Raw genomic sequence first — 17630 nt, 5'->3', positions numbered from 1 at the left:
CGCTCTTGTTTGTTTATTTCCTCGCTGCTCTTTATTTCCCCCAAGGACATATTATTTATCCTCTGTGTGTGTTTGCTGTGAGTTTGAATTTTGTTTTTTCCCTGTCTGTCTATTTTGTGGGGGATTAATCACTTCTGTGCCGGCTCTATCCTAGGTTGGGGGAGAGGGGTTATTAAACCAGGGCCAGGGTGGCGGTTCAGACCTTCTCACCATCAGAAGTACCTCTGGGATAAGGGACAGTTTAGGAGCACCAATCCTCGGTTATCCCCTTATAGTGCATGATATTATTGAAGCAAAAATTGTGTTCTCTAGTATAATAATTATATCTTCTTCCATAGCAGGAGAGAATGCGAGCTCCTTGGGGGAAGATACATAAGAAGGTTTTCTTTTATGCTGGGCAAAGAATTCGTTTCCGTCTCTAACCCTGGTAAAGTGTCCATTGTGACTCTACCAGCAATCATACTCTTCATGTGCTAACCAACAGCTACACCCCTGAGGACCCGGGCAGGGATGGAACCTTGACCCCACCCCCGAAAATGTCCATGAAAGAAAAAGAACTTGATCTCATCTCGCCTTTACCTGCACTTACACTTATTCTATTATTTAATGACGACCATTTTTATTTTTCTTCTCTAACCCTGGCAAAGTGACCAGTGTGACACTACCGGCATTCATAATCTTCATGTCCCAACCAACAGCTACGCCCCTGAGGATCCGGGCAGGACTGGAACCTTGGTCCCACCCCCGAATATGTCCATATAAAGAAAAAGAACTTGATCTCATCTCTCCTTTACCTGCACTTACACTTATTCTATTATTTAAGGACGACCATTATTTTTTTACAGAAAATTTGATATTATTTATTGCATCAGTCACTGTACATTAATGTTAATAATTCATAGAAGAAAATCACAAAATAGGATTAATTAATTAAATTTATTATTTCCATAGAATCAGTAAATATTTCAGGCTTAAAAGGAAATTAAAGAAAAAAGTAAAGATAATTAATTGCAATATTTTAATAAGCAGATTTCAGTAAGTGAATTTGTAGGAGACCCCCGAATTCCTGCGGGCGCTGTTTATTTCAGGTGACAATATTCTTTCCGCCTCTTGGTTTATATCAGAAATGGCAGTGATCGGGGTAATAGAAGTTGTAGATAAAGGCACAGAACCTGCCGGACACAGAAGACGTCATGTTATATAGAAACAAGTGATGGCGCTAAAAGACGAGAATGAGGAAAACTTCTACAATCAGATACAATTAAATAGATGGATAGATCATGAATATAATGTTACATAGATAGATAGATGGATAGATAGATAGAGGGATAGATAGATGGATAGATAGATAGATAGATAGATGGATGGATAGATGGATAGAGGGATAGATAGAGAGATAGATAGATAGAGGGATAGATAGAGGGATAGATAGATAGATAGATAGATAGAGGGATAGATAGATAGATAGATGGATAGATGGATAGAGGGATAGATAGATAGATAGATAGAGGGATAGATAGATAGAGGGATAGATAGATAGAGGGATAGATAGATAGATAGATAGATAGATAGATAGATAGATAGAGGGATAGATAGCGGGATAGATAGATAGATGGATAGAGGGATAGATAGATAGAGGGATAGATAGATAGATAGATAGATAGATAGATAGAGGGATAGGTAGATAGATAAAGGGATAGATAGATAGATGGATAGATAGATAGATAGCGGGATAGATAGATAGATAGCGGGATAGATAAATAGATAGATGGATAGATGGATAGAGGGATAGATGGATAGATTATGGATAGAGATAGATAGATGGATAGAGGGATAGAGGGATAGATGGATAGATTATGGATAGATAGATGATAGTCATTACCATACTCACATTTTGCTATTTACTACTGATGCTATATCCTCCTAATCTTCTTCATCCCCTACAATAGAAAACAAAGCAGGTTGATCTGATGGAACAATTTATTACAATAATTTTATTATATTTTGTAATTGTTACACTTATGACCTCTAAACCTGATTGAATCATTAAAGGTAGCGTGTTACTTACTCACCAGTGGTACGGACCGAAACGGTACGGTCCATTGTTTGTCGCAGTTCTCGGGTTCGGCCCCTCCTCTATCCTTGCTGGTTTTGGGACCAGCGCCTTCTCTATCCTTGCTGTACTCAGGACCGGTGCCTCCTCTATCCTTGCTGTTCTCAGCTCTACTACCCCCCTTGGAAAAAAGCGACATGTCGAAACGCGCGTCGGGAACGGAGGGCATGGCACATCATTGTTAGGAATTACCCACTGCTTTAATTATTTTATCTTTCAGCTGTACACACCACTATTGATCTCTCTCCTGAGGGAATTGTGTTCAGCATTCATATACTAAATATCAGTTTATTATTTCTACTACTTTCACTTAGTTCTTTGGTGAATGACTTTATGCTGGACACATTTACATATTTTCCTTGGAACTTATGGGTTTAACCCTCAAATTTCCATGTGATATTTGATAATATATCAGTACTATTTTTTAACCTTGGAACTAGGGTCAAATTGAGCTTTATTTTGGGTTTATTGTCCATTGTCAGTGATTTATCTATTTACAGGTCACGTCACTATTTTTGGTTGGAACTATTTATTATTCATATATTTAGTATACTCACCTGCAGTATACTTACCTGTCCTGTTGTGCTGTGCATTCTCCTTCATTTCTCCGTTGTTAGTCTGTCCACCCATTTTTAATAATTATAATAAAAATATGGTTTTTTTTAATTTATCTAATGTCTCGAGCGCAATTTTCTTCATATGACTTATGTTTATCTTGCGCTGATGCAAGATCCAAATCTAAACTTTGGCACATGCCATTTCACTAAATATATCTTAGAGGGCAATTGTTTGACTGCTATTCTCAGGTCCGGTGCCTCCTCTATCCTTGCTATTCTCAGGTCCGTTGCCTCCTCTATCCTTGCTGTTCTCAGGTCCGGTGCCTCCTCTATCCTTGCTATTCTCAGGTCCGTTGCCTCCTCTATCCTTGCTATTCTCAGGTCCGTTGCCTCCTCTATCCTTGCTATTCTCAGGTCCGTTGCCTCCTCTATCCTTGCTGTTCTCAGGTCCGGTGCCTCCTCTATCCTTGCTATTCTCAGGTCCGGTGCCTCCTCTATCCTTGCTATTCTCAGGTCCGGTGCCTCCTCTATCCTTGCTATTCTCAGGTCCGGTGCCTCCTCTATCCTTGCTATTCTCAGGTCCGGTGCCTCCTCTATCCTTGCTATTCTCAGGTCCGTTGCCTCCTCTATCCTTGCTGTTCTCAGGTCCGGTGCCTCCTCTATCCTTGCTATTCTCAGGTCCGGTGCCTCCTCTATCCTTGCTATTCTCAGGTCCGGTGCTTCCTCTATCCTTGCTATTCTCAGGTCCGGTGCCTCCTCTATCCTTGCTATTCTCAGGTCCGGTGCCTCCTCTATCCTTGCTATTCTCAGGTCCGGAGCCTCCTCTATCCTTGCTGTTCTCAGGTCCGGTGCCTCCTCTATCCTTGCTGTTCTTGGTCTGGCGCCTCTTCTATCCTTGATGTTCTCAGGACCGGTGCCTCTTCTATCTTTACTGTTCTCGGGTCCAGTGCCTCCTCTATCCTTGCTGTTCTTGGGTTTGGCGCCTCCTCTATCCTTAAGGCCCTGTCACACACAGAGATAAATCTTTGGCAGATCTGTGGTTGCAGTGAAATCATGGACATATTGTTCCATTTGTACACAGCCACAAACCTGGCACTAATTGTCCACAATTTAACTGCAACCACAGATCTGCCACAAATTTATCTCTGTGGGTAAAGTGGCCTTTACTGTTCTTCGTCTGGCGCCTCCTCTATCCTTACTGTTCTCAGGTCCAGTGTCTCTTCTATCCTTGCTGTTCTCGGTCTGGCGCCTCCTCTATCCTTGCTGCTTTTGGTCTGGCGCCTCCTCTATCCTTGCTGTTTTGGGTCTGTCACCTCCTCTATCCTTGCTGTTCTCGGTCTGGCGCCTCCTCTATCCTTGCTGCTTTTGGTCTGGCGCCTCCTCTATCCTTGCTGTTTTGGGTCTGGCACCTCCTCTATCCTTGCTGTTTTGGGTCTGGCACCTCCTCTATCCTTGCTGTTTTGGGTCTGGCGCCTCCTCTATCCTTGCTGTTTTGGGTCTGGCGCCTCCTCTATCCTTGCTGTTTTGGGTCTGGCGCCTCCTCTATCCTTGCTGTTTTGGGTCTGGCACTTCCTCTATCCTTGCTGTTCTCAGGTCCGGTGTCTCCTCTATCCTTGCTGTTTTGGGTCTGGCACCTCCTCTATCCTTGCTGTTTTGGGTCTGGCGCCTCCTCTATCCTTGCTGTTTTGGGTCTGGCACTTCCTCTATCTTTGCTGTTCTCAGGTCCGGTGTCTCCTCTATCTTTGCTGTTCTCAGGTCCGGTGTCTCCTTTATCCTTGCTGTTTTGGGTCTGGCACCTCCTCTATCCTTGCTGTTTTGGGTCTGGCACCTCCTCTATCCTTGCTGTCTTGGGTCTGGCACCTCCTCTATCCTTGCTGTTTTGGGTCTGGCACCTCCTCTATCCTTGCTGTTTTGGGTCTGGCACTTCCTCTATCCTTGCTGTTCTCAGGTCCGGTGTCTCCTCTATCCTTGCTGTTTTGGGTCTGGCACTTCCTCTATCCTTGCTGTTCTCATGTCCGGTGTCTCCTCTATCCTTGCTGTTCTAGGTCTGGCGCCTCCTCTATCCTTGCGAATGCCGTCCTCCTTGCTTCATGTGGATCACCGTCCTACGTCTTCCACACAGGCCGGCATTGCACTCCTGCACATGTGCACTTTGCTCTGCCCACCTCTTGCTTTGCGAGAAAAGGCCAAAGAACGCTCGTGCCTGTGCATTACAGTACTTTACTCTGCCCTCAGCACAGTGGAGGGCACTGTGTGGATGACACTGGATGTGTCATCCATATGAACCAAGGAGGATAACAATGGACAAAAGAGAGGAGCAAGGATAGAAGAGGCGTCAGACTCAAGAACAGTGATGCCCATCAGACCGAGCCGTATCAGACCCCACCGCAGGTGAGTAGGTGACAGGTTCCCTTTAATGACTGATCTCTGAAGTCAGAGCTCCGGCCCCTCCTCCGGATCACATCAGATCCCCCCCCCCCCGCAGGTGAGTAGGTGACAGCTTCCTTTTAATGACTGATCTCTGAGGTCAGATCTCCTGCTCTTCCTCCGGACCGTATCGGACCGCCCCGCAGGTGAGTAGGTGACAGGTTCCTTTTAATGACTGATCTCTGAGGTCAGATCTCCTGCTCTTCCTCCGGACCGTATCGGACCGCCCCGCAGGTGAGTAGGTGACAGCTTCCTTTTAATGACTGATCTCTGAGGTCAGATCTCCTGCTCTTCCTCCGGACCGTATCGGACCGCCCCGCAGGTGAGTAGGTGACAGCTTCCTTTTAATGACTGATCTCTGAGGTCAGATCTCCTGCTCTTCCTCCGGACCGTATCGGACCACCCTGCATGTGAGTAGGTGACAGGTTCTCTTTAATGACTGATCTCTGAGGTCAGATCTCCTGCTCTTCCTCCGGACCGTATCGGACCGCCCCGCAGGTGAGTAGGTGACAGGTTCCCTTTAATGACTGATCTCTGAAGTCAGAGCTCCTGCTCTTCCTCTGGATCATATCGGACCACCCTGCATGTGAGTAGGTGACAGGTTCTCTTTAATGACTGATCACTGAAGTCAGAGCTCCGGATCACATCAGACCCTCCCCCCCCCCCCGCAGGTGAGTAGGTGACAGGTTCCCTTTCATGACTGATCTCTGAAATTAGATCTCCTACCCCCTCCTCCCAACTCATTACATGCAACCATATTGACATTGTGGAGTATATCTGCAGCTGCACACCCCTCCTCTCCCTCTCTTTCCTCTCCTTTATTTCATTTACAGAGAGGCTGCCAGCAGAAAAGGGAAACTGTAGGTTGTAAGAGAAGATGAGACCGACCCCTGGTGAGATAAATTATATGTTCTCCTGGAGATTTTTATTAAGAATTTAAATAGAAGGAACCCTAAAATAGGTGACGGCCGACACAATACCTAGGGGACTGGGCAGCCCCTCCAGTACAGCTGGACAGCTTATAGTTCGCTGCTTTCTACTTACTTGGACTTTTTATGCTTCTTTTCTTCAGAGCTGCTGCTGCCTGAAAACGAAATGGAATATGTGAGATAAATTAGACAAATAATAAATAAATAAATAATAATAAATATAATAAATAAATATATATATAAAATAAATAATAAATAATAAATATATAATAAATAAAAATAAATAAATAATAAATAATAAAAAAATAAATAAATAATAAATTATAAATATATATAAAATAAATAATAATAAATAAATAAATAATCCCACTTCTTCTGAAACAAGATTATCGACCAAATGACCCATTCTTTTACTCTGAAGATTCGACTAAGATAAGTGATCGCCCACACAATGCGGCGTCCATCGATAAGTCAGGACCTGCCGTTGGAGCTGGTTTATACTCACTTGATTTATATGTGTATTTTCCTTTATTTTCTGAAATTGAAATGTAAAATGTGGAGATAATGTTAAAAATCCCCAAATTCACTACATATAGAATATATCTATCATCGCATTGTGCCAAACGACAAGCCTAGACCCCCTCATCTCATATAGTCTGCTACATCAGCCTCAAGGTTCCAGATGTTCCATCCATGGATAGTTTACTTTGTAAGAGAGAATGGCACTCACCCGATTTTTGCTGAGCAGGAAACAATTTTATTCACGCTTGGAAGTTACATGTTTTGGGCGGGCAGGAGGGGAGGGGGCGCTAGACACGTCCGACGACGGCCGTTTCGCACTTACGAAGCACTTTGTAAGTGCGAAACGGCCGTCGTCGGACGTGTCTAGCGCCCCCTCCCCTCCTGCCCGCCCAACACATGTAACTTCCAAGCGTGAATAAAATTGTTTCCTGCACAGCAAAAATCGGGTGAGTGCCATTCTCTCTTACAAAGTAAATGATACATTGTCTTCACACTAATGTGCACCCCTGAGCTGCATTGATTCATGCTATTGTGGAAAAGGACTTTTTGTGAGAAAAAGGCATAAACAGTGCTGAGTAGTGCCCCGGACCCTATTACACATATATTGAAGTTCACCATCCATGGATAGATTTGCCTTTTTTATGATCGTGAACTATCATGACTATGTGACTCCCGGCACCGCACACAGTCTATAGATATGACGGGAGCCCCGGCCGGAGTGGTTGGCTTATACTTACCTTTATTTTTGTGTTTTTCTTCAGAGCTGCTGCTGCTCCCTGGAAATGAAATTGTAGATGGTGAGATAAAATTATAATGACCAAGTTTAGTATAACAGAATATATGGATTACAAGGAGATTTGAGGCTCCGAATGGTGCTACTAACACCTAGTCTCATTTTCACCACCCCCTTTCTTCAGCTCTTCCCTCGGTACCCTACCGGTCCCATGCTGCCGTCTTGTGATCTCAACTTCTGACTGTTCGGTAGTCAGAGGTAACAGTCACCAGCTCTCAATACTAGTCTATGAGAGCCAGAACAAGACCTTCATAGACTTGCAATGCTCACTCCAGCAAATACTGGAGAGATTCAGCAGGTCACAAACTGCTGGAGACCAACTGGAGAGGTGTACACCCTGCCGGTTCTACTTTGTGTTTCTAGACCAGTATCCTTTTCAATCTTTCCCAGCTGAACCTCAATGCATGTTCTGATGTCATGGCTCAAGTGATTGAGTGGAGCAACACACATTCTGACATCATGATGTCAAAACTGGAGGAAAAGAGTAAGGACAAGACCAGCACAAGAGTGAAAGCAGATGAGACAGGAGCCAGTGTGGAAGCAGATGAGACCAGTGCCAGTGTGGAATCAGATGAGACAAGTGCCAGTGTGGAAGCAGATGAGACCAGTGCCAGTGTGGAATCAGATGAGACAAGTGCCAGTGTGGAAGCAGATGAGACCAGTGCCAGTGTGGAATCAGATGAGACAAGTGCCGGTGTGGAAGCAGATGAGACCAGTGCCGGTGTGGAAGCAGATGAGACCGACGCCGATATGGAAGCAGATGAGACCAGTGCCAGTGTGGAAGCAGATGAGACCGACACCAGTGTGGAAGCAGAAAAGACAAGTTTGGAAGCAGATGAGACCGACGCCGATATGGAAGCAGATGAGACCGGTGCCGGTGTGGAAGCAGATGAGACCGATGCCGGTGTGGAAGCAGATGAGACCGGTGCCGGTGTGGAAGCAGATGAGACCGGTGCCAATGTGGAAGCAGATGAGACCAGTGCGAGTGTGGAAGCAGATGAGATTGGTGCTGGTGTGGAAGCAGATGAGACCGATGCCGGTGTGGAAGCAGATGAGACCAGTGCTGGTGTGGAAGCAGATGAGACCGATGCCGGTGTGGAAGCAGATGAGACCAGTGCTGGTGTGGAAGCAGATGAGACCAGTGCGAGTGTGGAAGCAGATGAGATTGGTGCTGGTGTGGAAGCAGATGAGACCAGTGCCGGTGTGGAAGCAGATGAGACCGATGCCGGTGTGGAAGCAGATGAGACCAGTGCTGGTGTGGAAGCAGATGAGACCGGCGCTGATGTGGAAGCAGATGAGACCGGTGCCAATGTGGAAGCAGATGAGACCAGTGCGAGTGTGGAAGCAGATGAGACCAATGCCGGTGTGGAAGCAGATGAGACCAATGCCAGTGTGGAAGCAGATAAGACCAGTGCCGGTGTGGAAGCAGATGAGACCAGTGCCGGTGTGGAAGGAGATGAGACCAGTGCCGGTGTAGAAGCAGATGAGACTAGCACTGGTGTGGAAGCAGATGAGACCAGTGCCGATGTGGAAGCAGATGAGACTGGCGCTGGTGTGGAAGCAGATGAGACCAGTGCAAGTGTGGAAGCAGATGAGATCGGCGCCAATGTGGAAGCAGATGAGAGCAGTGCCGGTGTGGAAGCAGATGAGACCAATGCCGGTGTGGAAGCAGATGAGACCAATGCCGGTGTGAAAGCAGATGAGACCAATGCCGGTGTGGAAGCAGATGAGACCAGTGCCGGTGTGGAAGCAGATGAGACTGGCGCTGGTGTGGAAGCAGATGAGACCAGTGCTGGTGTGGAAGCAGATGAGACCAGTGTCGGTGTGGAAGCAGATGAGACCAATGCCGGTGTGGAAGCAGATGAGACCAGTGCCGGTGTGGAAGCATATGAGTCCAGTGCAAGTGTGGAAGCGGATAAGACTGGTGCCAAAGTGGAAGCAGATGAGACCGGCGCCGGTGTGGAAGCAAATGAGACCAGTGCCGGTGTGGAAGCAGATGAGACCAGTGCCGGTGTGGAAGCAGATGAGACCAGTGCCGGTGTGGAAGCAGATGAGACCAGAGCTGGTGTGGAAGCAGATGAGACTAGCACTAGTGTGGAAGCAGATGAGACCAGTGCCGGTGTGGAAGCAGATGAGACCAGTGCCGGTGTGGAAGCAAATGAGACCAGTGCCGGTGTGGAAGCAGATGAGACTGGTGCCAAAGTGGAAGCAGATGAGACCAGTGCCGGTGTGGAAGCAGATGAGACCAGTGCAAGTGTGGAAGCGGATAAGACTGGTGCCAAAGTGGAAGCAGATGAGACCAGACCCAGTGTGGAAGCAGATAAGACCAGTGCCGGTGTGGAAGCAGATGAGACCAGTGCCGGTGTGGAAGCAGATGAGACCAGTGCAAGTGTGGAAGCGGATAAGACTAAGACTGGTGCCAAAGTGGAAGCAGATGAGACCAGACCCAGTGTGGAAGCAGATGAGACCGGTGCTGGTGTGGAAGCAGATGAGACTGGCGCCGGTGTGGAAGCAGATGAGACCGGCGCTGATGCGGAAGCAGATGAGACCAGTGCCGGTGTGGAAGCAAATGAGACCGGTGCCGATGTGAAAGCAGATGAGAAATGTGCCTGTATGGAAGCAGATGGAGAACCGGCAAAATTCTCCCAAATTTGAATTGTCCATCTGATTTTACAGCACCCCAGATTTAATCATTGGGGGTCATTACTGAGCAAGGTATCCAAATGAGGGAACATTTTTGTATGATGCTACACTCAGTGATCATACAATCTACATTTAGTGGAGATACAGAGTTACAATACAAATGTATACACAATCTACTCAGCTTCATGTCACATGTGCTAAAGCATTACCGCGATTCTTGTATGGCACGGGCTTCGGCTTCGGCGCTGGAACTAAAAAAAGAGATTTAATTCAGGATTAATTCGTTTTTCAATCATTTGTGATTCAGGTGTTGAAGGGGGTTTTCACTTTTTCAGGAAAGTCGACCTTAAACAATTCCAAAAATGTCAAATAACAAATACAGATAATATTACCCCCCCCCCCCTCCCATTCTGGTGCTGAGTCCCCACCGCTGCTCTGCTCTCTGTGTTTTGGATGCAGCTCACATCACCACTGCAGCCAATCACACAGATTAGCAGCTCCAGCTGTCTATATCATCAGAGCTGCTGAGCTCAGTGATTGGTGGCAGCGGTGGGCTGAGATTAAGATCACTATTGTGAAGAATTAGAAGTGGAATAAAATAAATTCTTCATAATAATATAAATATAATAATTACCTGGTTTGACGGGTGCTACAATTGCTGGTTATATGGGAAAAAATGAAACATGAGATTACAATCAGGATTTCTTAATCTTTATTGAAAAAAATTATTTCTAGACAGTGATTCAACTTTGGACCCCCCCAGCTTCTCCTAAATTTTCTCACAATTTATCTCTCAATTCTAAATCTCTTCATTTCTACATCTGCTTCATCTGGATATCATGTAAAAGGGTGATAAACTCCAGCTTCATACCCCTCCTCTCCCCTCCCTCTCCTTCCTTCTTTCTACTCTATCTTTCTACTCTATCACCTGCTTCTTTAGAGGCAGTCAGAGGTAACAGTCACAAGCTTTCAATACAAGTCTATGAGTGCCAGAATAAGGTTCTTATAGACTTGTATTGAGAATTGACCCCCAGCTTGCTCCAGCAAACACTGGAGAAATTTGGCAGGTCACAAACTGCTGGAGACCGGCTGGAGAGGTGGACATCCTACCAATTCTACTTTGTTCCTAGACCAATATCCTCCTCACTCTCTCCCAGCTAAACCTCCACGCATGTTCTGATTTGATGGCTCAAGTGATTAAGTGGCACAACACACATTCTGACAAGATTTAAAAAATGCTAGAGAAGAGTAAAAACAAGACTGGCACCGGTGAGAAAGCAAATGAGATTGGCGCCAGTCTGGAAGCAGATGAGACCAGTGCCGGTGTGGAAGCAGATGAGACCAGAGCTGGTGTGGAAGCAGATGAGACCAGTGCCGGTGTGGAAGCAGATGAGACCAGTGCCGGTGTGGAAGCAGATGAGACCAGTGCCGGTGTGGAAGCAGATGAGAGCAGCACTAGTCAGGAAGCAGATGAGACCAGTGCCGGTGTGGAAGCAGATGAGACCAATGCCGGTGTGGAAGCAGATGAGACCAATGCCGGTGTGGAAGCAGATGAGAGCAGCACTAGTCAGGAAGCAGATGAGACCAGTGCCGGTGTGGAAGCAGATGAGACCAATGCCGGTGTGGAAGCAGATGAGACCAATGCCGGTGTGGAAGCAGATGAGACCAATGCCGGTGTGGAAGCAGATGAGAGCAGCACTAGTCAGGAAGCAGATGAGACCAGTGCCGGTGTGGAAGCAGATGAGACCAATGCCGGTGTGGAAGCAGATGAGAGCAGCACTAGTCAGGAAGCAGATGAGACCAGTGCCGGTGTGGAAGCAGATGAGACTAGCACTAGTGTGAAAGCAGATGAGACCGGTGCCGGTGTGGAAGCAGATGAGACCAGTGCTGGTGTGGAAGCAGATGAGACTAGCACTAGTCTGGAAGCAGATGAGACCAGTTCCGGTGTGGAAGCAGATGAGACCAGTGCCGGTGTGGAAGCAGATGAGAAATATGCTGGTGTGATAGCAGATGAGACCGGTGCCAGTGTGGAAGCAGATGAGACTAGCACTAGTGTGGAAGCAGATGAGACCAGAGCTGTTGTGGAAGCAGATGGGACACTTAATTAAGCCCCTCCATCTAAAGGGTAGGCCCGGGTCACCCTTGTGGTCCAGTGGGTCCACTAACCTTGTTCGCTGCCCCTAAACTGGCTGTGAGCATTATATTAGCGCACCATTTTGCTGAATTCTTAGTGGATGGAAAGGGCTTAAAAATAATAGTGACCAACCCCCTGTGGTTACAGTCCCTTACTGGTCCTTTTCATCTCCGTAAGTCCTTACTCTGGCACCAATCTGCTAATTCCTATACACCAGTGGTTCCCAAACTCCAGTCCTCACGAACCCCAACAGTTCATATTTTCAGGATTTCCTTAATATAGCACAGGTGATGCCTTGATAATGATTCCATTAGCTGTTCAATAGTAAGGAAATCCTGAAAACATGACTTGTTGGGGGCCATGAGGACTGGACTTTGGGAAACACTGGTCTACACCAAAGCTTTGAGCTCCAGCTAAGCCTCAATACATGTTCTGCCCCGAATGATTGAGTAGTGATATACATGTCCTGACATCATGATGTCAGAAGAACCGGCAAAGAATGACAAGGAGACCAACATCAAGTGCTACCAAGTGGAGAACCGGCGGGGAGCTGTGGTGGAAGAGACAGTTGACGGGCTGGATGAGTATGACTTTTAATTGTTTTTTAACTCCTCATGAGACCGAAATCCATAATAATTATTTTTTTGGTTTGTTATTTTATGCCAGTTTGGATGCATTCAATGGAAATCAAATTTTGTGACCGAATTTTGTAAAATGTACTCATCTGTAGCACACCTGATCTTAGTGCACCCCAGGTATACAAACTGGGTATCAGATGAATGATCCATTACTCGACCAGGTATCTACATGAGGGTCGATGATTCTACGTGAGTCTAGATTCATTGAATATACATTATAATGTCTAAGCAAGGTCTATTCTCGATTTATATACAATCTCTCCAGTCCATGTATAAAAGGAATACCGGCAATCTTTGTTGGCACCGGAATCGGCACTGGAGCTAAAAGAAGAGAATTCATTCAGGATTGGTTAATTTTTCGATTGATTTACTATTCTGAGTCATGTCAAAGGATTTTCGAATTTTTAAAAAATGGACCCAATTGATTTTCAATAATGTATCATATCATAATGTATTCACCGCTGCTCTAGTCTCTGCCAATGACGGCGGTTATTCGCTCTAACCATCTACATCAGCAAAGCATATAAGCCCAGTGATTGGCTGCAGCGGTGAAGTTGTCTTTTGTCAAAACACAGGGGTAGGGAGTTGGCAATGGAGTGAGTTAGGGTGAGTATCAATTGAATTCAGTTTTCTAAAAGTGGAAAAAATAAAACCTTTCGCAGACTTTTTCAGAAATCCCATTTGGAAATTTTGGGAGCCAGATTTGAGGTCTTCATCATGTCTTGGGAACACAATGTCCAGTATCCGATAAGATCGATCATTTGATCCTGCACTCAGCTCTGCTAGAAGCCATATCTGAAGGCTATACATCACCAATGAGATATAACAGTATCCGCCTAACCTTCGGAGGTCTCAGGTATCACCGGCTGGGATGCCGGATGACGATGATGGAGGTGTTGGTTGTAATTCGTTATTACTTAGTATTTTTCTATTTTCATATGTAAAATCGTTTTTATTTTGGGACATTATTAAGTGTAAATGTGAATTACCTTGTATTTCAGTTGATGGAGCACTTGGGGCTGGAAGAGAAAGTCAAAAATGGTCAAGAGTAAGACAAGTCCAAGAACAAGACACAATGGCTATGAAATATTGAAGGATAGGACATACACACCTTGTATTCCCGGTGCCACTGACCCATATGCCATATCCTTTGAGTACCCAATAGTTAGGAGACAGAAAGGTGTTATGGGATGTTGCATTATGTTGGAGCTGAAGCCTCCACCATAGTTGTATTCCAACCAGGAATATTCGGATTGAGGGAACGTCTGCCACTTTGCATTTGGTAGAGGTTTTCCATTGAATAAAAATCCAGGCACACTTGAGGTCTTCGCCATAATAATGGCCATGTTATTGGAAAAATTATTCTGTCCAATGATGTCGTAAGTAAGGTCGTAGGATTCAATGTCTGGGACTCTGGTCATAAAAGATCCGAAGGGTTTGCCTTGGAAAATTCCACCAGTGCCATAAAGGAAGGCCTGGATTTTCTCTGTACTGTGGATGGATAAGGGCTCGGCTGCAGAAACCTTAAACTTCATCACTTTTCTTGCTTCTAGGTTGGTCTTAAGTTTCTTTTCACCTAATTGATACTCAAGACAAGTAGGTTTAGAAGCCAAGACGTAAACTACATCGTAATTAGGCTGGAAGGTAAAGCCTGGAACAAAGAAGGAAATTCCCCAATTATCTTCAGGCAGGAGCTGTTCATATACGTGGTTACAACCTTTGACACCAGGAACACATGAATGGCCACATATGACACCCACAGGGTATTGGGAGGTCACCCTCGTTCCGGAAAGGTCATCTTTACTCTGCAATTTGATGAACTGGAACGGCTTCAGATCCAGGGTCATTGTGTCCCCCTTTTTATAATTCTTCCCGTTGTACTGCACAGCTCCGGTGAGGACCATGGTGACTGTTGTCAAACTTGCATAAGCAATAACACAAAATTCTGCATAGTGTTTGGATGGTCCATCGGTTGGGGTGAATATGTTATATTCAGTTCCCCACTGCTCAACTGGATAAATCAAAGCAACATCTCCGCTGGTTCCTTCGTAGTTTCGGCTCATCACGGTGATGTCATTGTCGGCTGTAATGATAATGCTTCCTAAACCTGTCCCTGATCCGGAGATCTGACTGGGCTTTGGGTGATCGAATGTCACTGTTTCTCCTTTCCCAACACTCATAACCTTCTTGAAATCAGAATTATTATTTAATATCGTTACGGAGGTGGAAGATGAAGTCCCAGTAATCAGGATGCTCCACTGTAGATTTGTATTGTCCACTAAGTTCTGCAAAAACATCGTAACGAATTGTTTTCCTTGGGCGGTGATTTTCCTCCAGCCTAAAAACGAAATTTGGAGTTAGATTTACAGTTCGGGGTCAATTTTTTTGGTCAATGAAGCCAAGAAAATCTGAAGCCAAAGACTTTACTTATCCAAGGTCAACATCTTAAAGGGAAAGTCCACATTGTCCTCCTTTGTCTTTGCAACTCCTCCACAACACAAGACATGTAACTAACAATTAGAGATGAGCGGTGTTCGAATCGAACTGTTCGCCAATCTCAAATTCGACCTGTTTTAGGCGATGTTCGAGTCGTTCGACGAACGCGAACAATTAGCTTCAAGTTCGACAGTTCAAAGTTATGTTCGATAACGGTGCGATCACCAAAAGCGTAACTGGCTTTTCACAGTAATACTGTCATTCAATGTTAATACAGTGGAACCTTGGTTAATGAGAACAATCCGTTCTGGGAGTGGCTTGTTAACCAAATTACTCGTTCAGCAAAGCAAGATTTCCCATAAGAAATCATTGCAATGCAGACAATTCGTTCCACAACTTGTTAAATGTCCCATCCTGGTCCCCTATTGTGCCATTCCACACATGCACAAACACACACACAAACATACACAAACATACACGCACACACACACATATTATGCTCACCTTATCTTCCGTTCCATCGCCGGCCTCCTGGGACTTGCAGTTTGCCGGTACAAGATGTGTATCGGGTAACCATCGCGTCCAATGCCGGAACTTCCGCTGCTACAGCGCTGACATCAAAGTCAGGAGCCACTTGCCTCTGATTGGCCAGCGCGCTGCCTCTGAGTAGCGTCTGACAGAGGAAGTTCCTCCCTCGTCGCGATGGTTACCCGATACACATCCTGTAGCGGCGAACTACGTGTATTGGGTAACCATCGCGACGAGGGAGGAACTTCCTCTGTCAGACGCTACTCAAAGAGTAGTAGAGACGGGTATCACAACCGCGCCAAAGGACTACTGACGCTACTCAAAGGCAGCGCGCTGGCCAATCGGAGGCAAGCAGCTCCTGCCTTTGACGTCAGCGCTCTGGCAGCAGAAGTTCCGGCATCGATCACGATGGTTACCTGATACACATCTTATACCGGTGAACTGCAAGTCACAGGAGGCCAGCGATGGAACGGAAGGTAAGGTGAGCATAATATGTGTGTTTGCGTTTCGTGTTTGGGCATGTTTCTATGTGTTTGTGTTTGCCTGCCATTATTTTCAATGGTGTTCGAAGGTGTTCGACGAACGTTCGACAAACACACCCGCCGTTCGACGAACCGATCTCGAACACTAGGGTGGTGGCTCAGCTCTAATAACAACTGATTGCAAGTGCTGGGATCACAGATCTAGTTGGGTGGGTCATCTACCAGCATATTCGGCCTCAATTTATTATCATGGGAATTGGGGCCCTAATGAGGACCACAAGCAGGACTTAACAGGACAATCATAAATTGTAATAAAAACTATCAAAAAATGTCAGGAGTGAGGCGTTTACAGCGTGATGACATGATACTCTTCAAATCTCATGAGAAAACATACTGACTACATTTACTTGCTAATAATTCTGCAATAGAGGTGACAAATGTAATAAAACTAAATATTTGATTCCTTTTTCCATGATGTGGCCAGTTCAACATGAAGAAGACCATGAAACATGCGTGTTGGGGCACGTTACACTGTGCAGTTGGCCCGCTATGGGTGAGTGTGAGATGCCCGCTTTATATCTATTTTCATAAATGATATGTTTACAATCGTTGTACTTAGTGTCCAATCATTATGCATTACCAGGGCATTGTTTTGTTTGGGATCTCTAGTACCATCCAGTGGCACTGAATGGTATTTTTGGACTTTACTCTATTTTATAAAATATCTGCATATTATCCCTTGTGATGTAGGCACTCATTTTACATTTTTTCCGCTCAGTATTTGTTTTTAGGGATTCTTCTTTGCACTTGACCTTTACATTCATGTAAATTATTTGTAATTTCTATATTCGCTCTTGCTGTTAGATATCTAATATATAAAGCTGAATGTGTGTGTGTGTGTGTGTGTGTGTGCGTGTGTGTGTGTGTGTGTATGTGTGTATGTATGTATGTATGTATGCCTGGGATTGGCATCTGCACCGTCGCAGCTACAGCCACAAAATTTTGCACACTCACACGTCTGGACACCGAGAGCGTCATAGGCTATGTGGCTATGTTTTGAGGGGAAATTTTAACCCCGTGCTTTACAGTTATTCACCAAAAAACCTGCCTCCATTAAAGCGAATGGAGCTGGGAGCATCAGTGCAGCCAGAACTTCAGAAGAATGTGCAGCCACGCCCTTAAATGGAATGTTGGCATGTCACAATGTAGCCAGGGAAAGAGACAGACACAGACAGGGAAAGAGGCAGACACAGACAGGGTAAGAAACAGACATAGGGTAAGAGACAGACACAAAGAGACAGACACAGACAAAGAGACAGACTGACAGGAAAAGAGAAAGAGACAGACTGACAGGGAAAGAGACAGACAGGGAAAGAGAGGGAAAGAGAGAGACAGGTTAAGAGACAGACACAGACAGGTAAAGAGACA

The 17630-nt window shown here is 45.5% G+C and overlaps 1 protein-coding gene across 22 annotated transcripts in view; it reads right to left on the bottom strand.

The window, feature by feature from the left end:
• Positions 1-917: 917 nt before the first annotated feature.
• The window catches only part of LOC142256686 (uncharacterized), a 131972-nt gene continuing 115259 nt past the window's right edge, over positions 918-17630 (bottom strand). For 21 of the 22 annotated variants that reach the window (XM_075328510.1, XM_075328515.1, XM_075328524.1 and 18 more), the window contains 10 exons: positions 13868-15094; positions 13746-13775; positions 13042-13077; positions 10619-10642; positions 10194-10235; positions 7286-7324; positions 6532-6561; positions 6142-6181; positions 1892-1940; positions 918-1172 (listed from right to left, as the gene is read on the bottom strand). In XM_075328510.1, the coding sequence (XP_075184625.1) occupies positions 1934-1940; positions 6142-6181; positions 6532-6561; positions 7286-7324; positions 10194-10235; positions 10619-10642; positions 13042-13077; positions 13746-13775; positions 13868-15094 (1475 nt within the window). In that variant the 3' untranslated portion in view covers positions 918-1172; positions 1892-1933. The remainder of the gene's footprint in view (positions 1173-1891; positions 1941-6141; positions 6182-6531; positions 6562-7285; positions 7325-10193; positions 10236-10618; positions 10643-13041; positions 13078-13745; positions 13776-13867; positions 15095-17630) is intronic. The other variant, XM_075328511.1, reaches the window with a different exon arrangement.

This window comes from Anomaloglossus baeobatrachus, chromosome 11 (genome assembly GCF_048569485.1).
Source record: "Anomaloglossus baeobatrachus isolate aAnoBae1 chromosome 11, aAnoBae1.hap1, whole genome shotgun sequence".
Lineage (NCBI taxonomy): Eukaryota > Metazoa > Chordata > Amphibia > Anura > Aromobatidae > Anomaloglossus > Anomaloglossus baeobatrachus.
The sequence above is the reverse complement of the archived record's forward strand: the minus strand, read 5'-3'. Positions and strand labels throughout refer to the sequence as shown.